We start from the raw sequence: 12218 nt of genomic DNA, 5'->3' as shown, positions 1-12218 counted from the left end.
CCTTCTCTGGACACGTTCCAACATCTCACAAAGCGCTCAGTAAATTATTTCTGTCAGCTGAGATCTAGGGCATGTGGTACCTTCATCATTCCTATTCTCCATCCTCCAGGCACAGCATCTCAGCCAGATGTAGTCACAGGCTCAGATTCATTCCACTCAACTAGAGGCACGAATCTGGGATGACTTCAAAGCATAGTCTCCCTTGGCTGCACCTGAATCAACAAAGCAGGACAGACACTCCCAAGGGACAATTCAGTTCAGCCAAGACCTGATTATCCTTCTAAATTTATCTGCCTCTCACCATCTGCAAAAGAAAGAGCCTGAAGTAATTGCGTCCATAACTTAGAGATCTCAATTCAGAGCCTGTTGATCCGTGGAATAAATCTGAGTTATAAATTATTGAAACACTGACATTTCCTGGTAATTGCTACAAATTTAACAGTGGAATTTCCTTCTTTTCCGTTACACCCTTCAGTTCTGTTTCGGATCGTCTCTCTGGACAAAGACTTCTACCCGCTGAATGAGAAGGTAGAGCCATAATTCTTTGTTGTTAACCAGGAAGCTTAATTCCCAATTAACATCATTACTGTCATCATCCAGAACCACTGAAGCATATGTTGCACATATGAAGCATTTAAAGCATATGATCCTTTCTTACTCATGCCATCTTTGACCCATTCCATATCCTGTCCTGGGACACACTCCACCTGTCTCTATTGACTGAGAAACATATCCCCTTTTTCAAAGGGTATAGGTGTTTAAAAACAGATTTGCAAAGGAATGTGTGTGGCTAAGCATGTAGGCAGGGATCTCATTACTGAAAAAATGGGTGGGACAAGTTTCCATTGAAAGTGACAGTTGTGCAGGTGTTTCTGGAAGTGGATGCAACTACATGCTTAGAGGCAGAGAGCGCAGCATGACAAGGACTTGGTTTTAAGGAACTGGGCAGGGGTGTAAGTCCACCTTTTAGCTTATTTGGCAATCAGTTCCTCATGCAGACAAGTTCTTTGAAAACTCTTACTTCATCACATTTTCATACTTTGGTAAGACAAAAGGTTGGGGCTCTAAAATGTTAAAGAAAAGATTCCCTTAACCATCAAGAAATAAGGAAACAGAGCAAGTACAGAAAAAGAAGAACCCAAAGGACTTCTTAGAAGGTTGTTCTTCTGCCCTTCAGTCCAAATCTGGAAATTACTTCCATCCATATGTGACTAATATTTCTAATGCTGATTTTCCTTTGTTCTTTCCCCACAGTTTCCATTTGTCTATGTTCAGGTGAGTGGATAACTACATGTCTATTATTTCAGCAGAATGTGCAGGCACAGAGGTAGTAGTCTCCAGCAGTGGTGTTTTCAGGCTGAGGTGCAAGGGAAAAAACATTGTTGTGTGACCTTTTTCCTTTGTGTAAAGGAAGGCTGAGTAGTTGAGCATCAAAATAAGTTCCGACAATAGTTCTTTGACTGGGGAATGTGCTGTAGGAACAAAATAGTTAATCAGTGCAAGCCATGCTGTGAACAGAATTACACTTGCCTAGAGGTTGTATCAGAATGGCTTATTCCTCTTCCCAATCAGAATTAAGATTTTCTGTCTGCCAAGTGTGGTTGAAACCACAGAACTGCATTAAACAAACTAGCAAAACTTAAGAAACAAAATTATGTAAGTAGACATCCCCTATCTTCCCAAGCATGCCCTTTTTGTCTGTTTTTTTTAAATAGTTGAACTTCAGTGGCAGACAAAATTTAATAGGAAGGATGTTTCTGTCAGTGATTCAAGTACTCACTTTTTCAGCTGAGAAACCAGAATTTACAATTATTATCTGGGACATCTTCTAGTGGAAAAGATGGGAAGGACCCAGCAATGGACCCTGAAGCCATGATAGCAGCACAAACAGTGCTGAAATCAGTGTGCACAAATCTTAAGCTGGTTTGCGTGATTACGGGTCCTATGTAAGTCAGTCCTGTCATTGCTCCTTACTGCTTGGGGTTGCTGTCTCCATTCTGCACCGTCTGTCTCTAGAGCTGGCGGTGTGGTCACAACAAGGGAGCAGAAGGTGGGCCAGAAACAGGCTATGCTCCTCTTTTTTGCCCTGCTCTCAGAGTGCTGTCACTCTCTCTTCCCCTCAGCGAACTTCCAGAACAGAGCTGCAGAGCTGGTGGGCCGCTGACAGTCTGTGAATATTTGGAGAAAGAAGAGTAAGGGAGTGTGTGGTGTGGGACAGCAGGTGGAGGAGAGCATCTCAGAACTACCTTCTGCTGAGGCTCTCCCATGGGGTTGTAGAACAGGTCCCTTCCATTTCAATGAGATGTTACTTGAGTGAGGGCAGCAATTTCATGAAAGGAGCAAGAAGAAATAAATCCTATTCACTGCCTCCAGAAATCCCATATGCCTTTGCCTAACAAGCTGAATAATTTCATGACATTTTTTGCGTCAGTACCATGAAAGGCTTCAAGTTTAAATCACTAGGAAGGCCATCCTGTGTTTTCAGCTCCAGCCTGTGAGGCATGGTGTTTGTCCGTTCTGTTTAAGCCAGCTTATGTAGGCCTTGTCCTCTATCCCCACCATCACCTCTCCCTTATTCAATGCTCCTTCTCAGTCCAGCACCGCCCTTTGGCTTTCACAGATGTCTACGAGGCAGTCTTGTGGAGTGGGGAACTCATCTGGCAGCAAATTCACCGTTTTTCTCTAGGGTATTTTTTTGGCCAGATCAGATCTGCCAGTGCAGTTTATCACATGCTTGCACGAAATTCGAACTGGCCCAAAGGAAAGGGTGGCAGGAGTGAAGAAAGGTGACAGCTTAAAGTCAGCAGTGCTAAGGAAATAAATGTTCATCAGTCTATACCTTTAATGTCACTGATTGATTGCAGTCAGCCACAAAGGCAAAAGTTAGTATGAGCCTATTATTTCTGAACTATTATCCTGACCTATTGCTTCTGTAATTTTTAAAAAAAACCTTTCTGAGGAAAAACAAGCAAACTGACTTTCAGGCCTTCCCTATAAATACATCATAGAAATGGCAACAAGTTCACAAGCCCAGCTGTAAACATTTTCTTGAATTCCTCTTCCAAGGAAACCCATTGGTGTTCCTCACAAGAAGTGGTGAGCTTTTCAGCAGGGTTGAAACGTGATGATTAAGAGGATTTGGTCAGAGCCGTGGGATGCGTTTTACTGACTGTGCCTTCCTCCTGGGGTGCTTCTTGGGAAGAAGGCCTCCTCTTCCGCTCCCTGACTGGTGACCTCCAACTGGGGGATGTCATTCACATCCCCTTTTCCCTAAGCCCTGAGATAAAATCTCAGTGAAGTAAATGCACACAGTCACATACCTTGAGTCACATACCTATCTAGAGTAAATAGACTTTTGGTGACAGCCAAGGTACAATGCAAAGAGCAGGCACAAAATGAGACTGTGAACATTAACCATCCTGCTAAGGAGCCTGGAAAGGGTGCATCAAACTATGCAGCACCACTGCATTGGTTCAGTGACTTCTACAGGAAATTTGGAGCTGAGCTGATTAATTTGGAGCACAGCCTATTGATAGTCAGTTCACAATGAGTGATACTCAGCTCTAGTACAGATGAGATTTCAGCTCCAGCATTAGGAGCTGGGAGAGACAAGAAGGGAGAGCTCTCAGCTGGATGCACATATGTGGGATATACTTTCCTCTGTTCCTATCCCCACTCCCCCACCCCACCACAAGCTTTGGACTCTTACACATGTACGTTTCTCAGTCCCATAGATAGATCAGGTGTGTCATTCCTCAGCAGATTATGCACTGGTACTCAGACAGTCTCTATTCCAGGCATGGAAAAAAAATTTTTAGCAGGCTGTGTAGCAAGTGAAGGAGACTGAAACTTCCCTCCTTTCTCCCTGTGCTCCACTTACTCCTGCTATCCATCTCTTTGTCTTGTTACCTTGCCAGTCTGTCTTTCCCAGCTTCCTGGCCCCATCCTTCATAAACGTGCAGGTAGAGCTGAGAGGAAGACAACATAGGACCTCCAGGGTTAAAAAGCTTTCCTGCATGCTAGTTATGCAGAATTGACAGGTAAGTGCTCACAGATCCTCACAGATTATTGAATAACTACAGTTAGGCATTTCCCAGCTGGAATGTATATATACTGGGCACTCCACTGCTCCGTCCCTAGGAGCCTCCTGTACTGTCTTGTGACCTTGAGTTATCCTCTCCTGCAGGATCCCCAGAAGAACCGTGTGTACCAATGGCAAGGCGTAGAACTAGAGACCGGCCTTACACAGCTCTCCTTTCCCCTCACGTCGGACCCCATCCAAGGCTCCTACAAAATAGTTGTGCAGAAGAGCTTCTCATCCCATGTGGAGCACTCCTTCAGCGTGGAGGAATACGGTAAGGAGAGGAGGTATGGGCTGCAAGTGGGGCTGACAGCAATGCCTTTTACTGTGACATCTCGATTTGGGATTTCTTGGGAATGGCATGAAGAAGGGAGGGACTGAACACATAGGCAATGGGGTTCAGAGGGGCTGACCCAGAAGGTGCTGAGTATCAGAGGGGGTTGCTCACTTTATGGCATCTCTGCAACCTGCCTGAGCTTGTGTTTGCTCATAGTGCTCTTGGGAGTACAGGGTCTGACAGGCTTCCTCTGCATGGCTTGTGGCACCAATTTCAGCTGACATATTGTTTTAGATGCTTTTCAGTCCAGCAGCTTGTTGCAAGTAGCACTAGATACAGAGTAAGACATGACAATATTTTGGTGACCCTGTTTTGCCTCATCTGCATCAGTTCCATTTCTCCGCTTGTAGTCCTCTCTCTTTTTCCTCTTCTTCCTTGTTTCTGCAAAAGCTTAGAAAATATGTTTGGTAGAAAACTTTAGTTTGAAGAACACTCCACAAATGTTACAAGCAGATGCAAACAGTCTGGTAGTAGAGACTAAGGAGAAATGTGCTGCCCCAGGGAGCACTCTAACCCCCAGTTCTTGGACAAAACTTCTCAGGTGTTTGTAGACGTGTACTCTGGCTAGGCTGTGTGCATTTGAGGAGGCTGCTTGGCCTGTGTTCCACACTCCCGAGCTCCCCCTGGCTGTACATGGAGCCCAAATGACCCAGTGCATTGCTCAGAACCTGCTGTTTCTGGAATACGCAGCGTGCAGACCCAAAGAATATTGTCATTGGAGTCCATGGGAGCTGGCTTATTTGGTTCAAAGTCAGGCATGGTGGCTAGTATGAACATGGTGAATAATTTCAACAGAAACCAGGTTATAGGCTTCAGCCTGCCATGGTGACAGGTGGGCTGTGCCTCCTCCCACAAAGATCATTCCGAATGCCCCCCCCAAAATCGAAGATGTATGTATGTCCCTTTCTTAGCCTCACACTAAACTCATCTTTCTTTTATTTGTTCTTTAGTCTTATTCCCATGAATCTCCCCTGTTGCTAATTCTCTTACAGACTTTTGAGGAAATGTGCCCTGGGGTTGAAACATTGAGCTTTGCCCCCCATCCTAGAGGCAAATTTATATCTAAACTGTATAACCCAGGGTTGCTTTCTAGTTCCTGGGTCTGGGTGTGCACCCTCCCTGCTCTTATTTCCTTGCACTGTGAAAAAAACCTCAGGTGCATCACCTGGAAGCAGGTCATTATATGCTTCAGTCCAGTCCTGGGCTTGAGTAGTTGGGGGCTTAGGGTTGCAAGGATGCAATATGGGAAGAGGGATGTAACTTAATACTCAGGAGCAAAATATGCCTTTTACTTGGCACCCTTTATATCAGGCCTTGTTGCTGCCTCGTCCACTTGAAAATATAGACCTGAGAGTCTGTGGCTAGATTCCCTAGAACTGTCTGGACACGCAGGACAGTTTCACATGCTACATATTAGTGAGCCTAACAGCAGCTTGCAATCTCCAGAACAGTAAGAAACAGACAGAGAGAATCAATGATTCAAGCCATTTCAATGTGGTCAATGACACAGGTGGTGAATGTGCTACTCCAGGTTTTAGTTGCAAATTACGTATTGTGAAACATGGAACACAACACACAGGGCCAGTGTGTCCTTCTGAATGGGCATATGTAAGGGATCCACACAGCTGTCTGGTGCCAATGGGATCACATGAGCATGTGCTGCAAATGAGGGAAGGTAAGCGCTACAACCCTCCTTAAATTCCCTTTAAACCCAAAGTGGTGGTGAAGGCTGAGAGAACCTAGGGAAGGGGTAGCAGAGCTGTACTGCAGACCACAGAGAGGTGATGCTTCGTATTAAGATGATCCTGGCTCTGTGTTTGGGTTGCTGTGTAGTACACAGCTCTCCTTCACTCTTCTCATATCAGACTTTCTCTCTCCTGTCTAGTACTGCCCAAGTACGAGGTCCTGGTGAAGCTGCCCAAGATGATCACTATTAAGGATGTGGAGCTTCCAGTGTCCGTCTGCGGTCTGTGAGTCACAGAGCTGGAGTAAATCTCTCCCTCATCCTTCACTCCTCCTTTCTGCTGAGGACTGAAAGAGAGCTGGGGAAGGCTTTTCATACTTTTCCCAGACATCTAGTGCAGGCTTGTTCCACCCAATCAAACCTGAGCCTGCTACTTGGCCTGAACAGTCAAAGTGAAGGGTCTTCTCTATGTTCCTTAAAAGATGATGCCAAACCAATCTGCAGCTCTCTCCTCCCAGTTTACTGCATATTTTCTCTTTCTGTCTGTTCATTTCTTCAGTTAGAGCTTCTCTGCCAATCCTGAACCTCAAATACTCAGAGATGTCAGATCAGGCATCACTTAAACAGGTGGTATAAAACCAGTGTTCTCATTTTTAACTCATAAATTGCTCCTCCTGAGCCCCTGGTTGCCTTTCACTTCTTCATTGAACCCTCAGGAGTTTGTGATACAAGGATATGCCCAGCTGAAATAATTTTCTACAGACAATCTACACCTTTAGAGACCTCCCACCTAGAACAGGTTTTAATGGATGATGGAAGAATCTCACCATGGAAATGATGGAAACGTAATCGCTAGAATGATTAAAATATGAGATTAGTCAGCCTTCAAGAAGAAATATTGGGAAGTCATCCACAGAGGTCTTTAAGGAGATGTGTCTGAGTGTGACTCTCTGACTGATTGTCTCATCATCTAATATATTGTTTAACACTTTATGATTATAGGTACACCTATGGGAAACCTGTTCCTGGTTTGGTGAATGTCCAAGTGTGCCGGAAATTTTCCCATTCTGCTTCAAATTGTTACGGAAAAGAAGCAGAAGCCGTGTGTGAAGAATTCACTAGGCAGGTGAGTTCCAAGATTAAAATGTAGGGGTCTTTCTTACGGGTAATGGCAATATTGTCTAAAGGAGGCCAAATCTGTGACTGTTGGGAGATAGTAGGACATCAGAGATAGCACTCTGTCTGGGGAAAAGCAGATGTCCTCAGAGGAAGGCATTCTTAAGAGGTGGGTCATTAAACTGGAAACAGAACTGATGAAGAAAATCCCACAGCTGAAATCCTGACCCTATTGAAACTAGTGACAAATCTCCAGTTAGCAGCTGTGAGGACCCTGCTATTGATCCCCAAACTGAGAAAAGAATTTGTGAAAGAATTTTATAACTGTGGGAGGGACTGGCAGGGAGTAAAGAGCAAAGATGAGGAGAAAACAAGAAGGCAGTATTGTATATGGGTCAAACACAGAAGAAAGGAGAAAGAGCAACAAGGAAAAGAGTGAAGACAACAGAAGAAACAGGAAGAAAAACAGAACTAATGTAGGAGAGATTTAACAAGGAAACCAGTGCATGCCTTGGAGAACTGAGTGTCAAGTACCTCACAGAGCACAGAAAATGTGTGAATGAAACACTAGGAAACAGGCTGTAAACAAGTTGTGGTCTTGGATACAACCCTAGAACATAAGGCTGGGATTTCATGACAGAAGTTAAGCATGTTGGGTTTGGGGTATCTATTCCTGTCCCACAAGGCACCAAATTTTTTTCACAGAATTCCAATTTTCTTTCCAATTCCCTGCTTAGGCAGATGCCCGTGGGTGTGTTTCTGGTGTAGTAAGGACCAAGATATTTCAGCTCCAGCGCAGGGGATATGAGATGAGCATTGAGGTACAAGGCAAGATCACAGAAGATGGCACAGGTATGTATCACATGGACATGGCAAAGTGATGGCAGGCCATAACAAGAGGACCTGGCAAAGATGAGGAAAGTGGAGTGACATGTCTAGAAATGCTGCCATTCATTAATAATCCCTCTTTACTGTGCTCTCTCTCAGGAATAGAGATGACTGGAACAGGCTCCTGTGGAATCACATCCGTCATGAGTAAAATCAGCTTTGACCTGCTGGACACTCAGTACAGACCAGGGATCCCACTCTTTGGGAGGGTAGGTAACTTCTGAGACCCTGGACAATGAATGGCATAGCAAACTCACAAGTGCACAATCCCATCAGATGGAATAGCAGTGTGCAGATGACATGGTCCATCTTCCTCTGCCTTTGCACAGGCAGAGGAATTACTGTCTGTTGGGGCACTCTAACAGACACATGGCCTTGAACCTCCTGGTGGTCAGCCCAGTACAGAATAGAAGGGCCGTTGTTCTGACACGAGAATAACATCAGGGAGCATCAAGTGTGGGCTATTCCACAAGGGAACATTATCCAGGTGCAAAGGGTGACCACAACACAGGTAGGCGTGGTGACCTCATCAACAAGGGCACAGTCCCACAGTACCCAACCAGACTGAGCAAAGCAGGGTGGTGACAGTAACAGGTTCCACCAACAGTCCAGCAATCACCAGACAATGTGAGGTGATGAGTAAGGGCTGAGCTCAACCAAGGAAGTCCAGTTAACCAGATGGGAATAGCAGGAGAAAGAGCTGGGTGTAGATCTACCTCCAATGTAGCTTTAGTCAAGGACTGGGGCAAGGTACAAACTTGAACTTAGACTTCCTGAACCAAGAGGCAGATGGTATGTGGTGGAGGTCCCATGTGAAGCTGGCCAGGGGAATTAAAACCTACTGAGGAACTTAGGGCTCTGACAGATAATTTCCCTAGGCTGATCAGATTGTTTTGCTGAGGATTTTCTCAGTTGCTGCCTCAGACAACTCAGGACTCACCCCACACATTTCCACATTCACGTCTTTTGTTCTTCTCCGTAAGAAACATCCTGCCTGGCAAGGAGGAAAAGGGGGAAGAGGCTTTAAGACTTGGGAATTGTTTTCTGTTTCTAGTCTAAAACCTGAAGTTTGTTTTTGCTCTGTAAGGTGAAGCTGGTAGACGGCACTGATGCTCCAATCGCCAATGAAACCATCACGATTTCTGTGGATGGAGACAGATACAAAGGGAATTACACTACAGATGAGCAGGGACAATCCTGGTTTTCCATAGACACTACCACCTTCACACAAGCCTCCCTGGAAATCCAAGTGAGTGGCAGACACAGGGCAGAGGGACTGGGGTAAGCCTCTGTCTTTCTGATCAGTAGGGGAAATATCTATCCATGGGTTATCAGTCTTTCTGCTGATTGGAAGATAAAGCAAGTTTCTTGGCACATCACCTCTCTTCTCTGTGTCTCCTGTGCATGTTCTCTACCTTCTTCTAAGAGTGGGAAATATAGAACATACCCAGAGTTTTTCTGTGGACTTTCATGTGACTTGTTACCTGGTTTTGATCAGCTGTGAATTTTTTATTCTTCTTTATCAGGCTGATCATAAAACTGAACTGAACTGTTATGACAGCGACTGGATCACACCTTCATATGAACATGTCATGCGTAGAATAAGTCGGTTTTACTCCCCCAGTAAGAGTTTCCTCAAAATTGAGCCAAAGCCTGAGATGTTAAGTTGCGGCTCCCCCACAGAGATCCAGGTGCACTATATCTTCACATCAGAGGCCATAGGAGAGCAGAAGAAAATTGTCATTTACTATTTGGTAAGAATTATTTGTGGTTACTTTGATCTATGGCCACAGAGAGCACTGTGGCACATATAGCTACCTTCCATGATAAGCAACCACAGCACTGCTATATGGTCAGTCCTTAGCCAGTAATGATAGAGAGAGTTTGAAACTGAAAGTGTGGCTTGTGGCAGTGGGATTTAAACACATTTCCATAATGTTTCTCATGCTGTCTTCTGTGTGCAGACATGGGTAGGGTGTACATGTTTTATTAAGAACAGAAGAGAGACACAATATTGATGGAGAGAACATTGTCTTGGGTGCAGCCATCCAAGACTCTCATTTCATAATACTCCACCCCCAGTTTTCCTCATTCCAAATTCTGGTTCATATATGGTCACAGCTCAGAAACCAGCATCCTGCAACAAGAAGATGAAAGATGAGGAGGAAGGCAGTCTCCTACTCAGTTTTGTCCTTTGGTAGTCATTTGACCACTGAAACTAAAGCAACACCTCTAACTATTGCACCAGAAAAGCCCAATAAACTTAGAGCTTAGGTCATATATCAGGCAACAGTGGAAAGTTTGGGATACCACAGTAACTGGAACAGACTATAACATGCTGGCATTGAGAGCCATGAATGGATTCATTTGGGGGGGCAGAGAAGAGAGACTAATTCAACTGTGACTGAACAATGGTCTATCAGTTTCGCTTGGGAGAACAGGGATAATCAGATTAATATTAAAATAGAACTTCTTTCCCCCTAAATTTGTTTTTCTGGTCTTCCCATTCAGTGACACTAGCAGAAGAGATGAGAGTAGCCTTGGAGAGCTAAAAGAAATCAGTGGAACAGACACTCCTGTTCTGATGGATTATGCAGAACATGAGGGGGACTTAGACTAGATTACAAAAAAGAGAATAGAAACCTGTGGCAGAGATGTCCATGTGCTTATTTTCAAGACTGCTAACAATAAATTGAAGCACAAGATTCCTGTTTATCCCGGTAGCCTGGGAAACTTATTCTTAAGTATATACATACAGCAGGTAACCAAACAGTGAGGGAACTTACATTTTTATAGGTGTGGATCCCACATCTTGAAATTAAAATATGGTGCTATGGAATAGATATCCTACATAGAAAGTAATTGTATAAAAGGCATATAAAAGGAAACTTCTTCTAGAAATGAGGAAATTATAGTTAGCATTCAGGCTGTTGCTTACTGCCTGACTTCAGGTACCTTATTCAAGCTCTTCTTATTTACAGCCTGTGCTCTTCTGTTCCTACTCTGTGTGCGTTATGAAACTAATCCTGATTTAATTTTTCCCTAGACTGTTTCACAATGCAACTGAGAGTGGAGCAAGGAGAACTTGATCATCAATCTGTTCCAAATTGTTAGAAATGTGCATATGACCCACAAACTTATGGGTGCTCAGAGGCAAAGTGCATTTGAACCTGATCTATATATACAGTATGTACAAAAGGGAAGCCAGGTCTGACCAATGAGGAAACATTGGTCCTCCTAGGAGTGAATATTTACGTCTCGAAAGACACAGTAAATTCCCGTCTGGCACTTGCTTAGTATCTTCTTGGGTTTGCTCACAGTTGGCAGTGTTATTCATACTCACAGTCTACAGTTAATGCAGTGAATGTTCATTCTCCTTCCCTTCAACACCGGTAACAACAATTACAGGAAGGTTTCTCTGTCACACAGGTGATGGCCAAGGGAGGCATTATATTAGCAGACACCCATGATCTGACTGTGAATCCTGGAGATGGTGAGCAGAACTACGCATTTTTAGCATCTCTGATGATTATTTGGGGGCAGGGGGATGTAGAGAAATTATTTCAATTCAAACATTTAATGTTTGAATTGAAATGCAGTTTCAAAATTAAATCTTTTTAAATGAAGTGGCTTGGGTTAGTTTTGTTTTCTCTGAGCTCTGTCAGGTGCTATTTTTTTGACCAGAAAATTTTAGAAAATTCAACAAAAAATATGCATAATGTTTTGGTAATTTTTTCCTCAAACCAACACTTTTTGCTGACCGCTCTACCCTATTCAGATTGTGGATGCTTACCAGTGTTGTAAGTCTCACACATACGGTGAGCAGGAAGAAGAATATGTCTCCTTTTCTTTCTCTCTCTCACTTTCCTTCATTTTTTTGGTATTGTTTCTCCCTTATAAGCATGCAAACACACACGTACTATATTCTAACCAATACATCTAATTTTATTCATATAAATGTCCAAGGATTACACGTTTCAGTAACTGAGGCTGGCTATGATACATCTTTAAAAGTCTTTAAACAATGAGACCAGGGAGACATTTTGGAAGTCTGTGAGAAGGAGTTGCACTGCAGTGGATATAAACAGCATATGGAAGTAAAAGATCTTGTG

At 43.8% G+C, this 12218-nt stretch overlaps 1 protein-coding gene across 1 annotated transcript in view; it reads left to right on the top strand.

Annotated features, from left to right (window-relative positions):
* Positions 1-475: 475 nt before the first annotated feature.
* LOC103922191 (alpha-2-macroglobulin-like) overlaps positions 476-12218 on the top strand; it is a gene marked incomplete at its 5' end in the record, with an annotated part of 34529 nt that continues 22786 nt past the window's right edge. The window contains 10 exons of the mRNA XM_009330279.1: positions 476-528; positions 1255-1275; positions 4187-4355; positions 6304-6388; positions 7105-7228; positions 7956-8070; positions 8206-8315; positions 9194-9355; positions 9633-9860; positions 11536-11599. Coding sequence (XP_009328554.1) covers positions 476-528; positions 1255-1275; positions 4187-4355; positions 6304-6388; positions 7105-7228; positions 7956-8070; positions 8206-8315; positions 9194-9355; positions 9633-9860; positions 11536-11599 — 1131 coding nt within the window. The remainder of the gene's footprint in view (positions 529-1254; positions 1276-4186; positions 4356-6303; positions 6389-7104; positions 7229-7955; positions 8071-8205; positions 8316-9193; positions 9356-9632; positions 9861-11535; positions 11600-12218) is intronic.

This window comes from Pygoscelis adeliae, unplaced genomic scaffold (assembly GCF_000699105.1).
Source record: "Pygoscelis adeliae isolate BGI_AS28 unplaced genomic scaffold, ASM69910v1 Scaffold538, whole genome shotgun sequence".
NCBI classification, from domain to species: domain Eukaryota; kingdom Metazoa; phylum Chordata; class Aves; order Sphenisciformes; family Spheniscidae; genus Pygoscelis; species Pygoscelis adeliae.
This window is presented reverse-complemented; position numbering and strand designations above follow the sequence as displayed.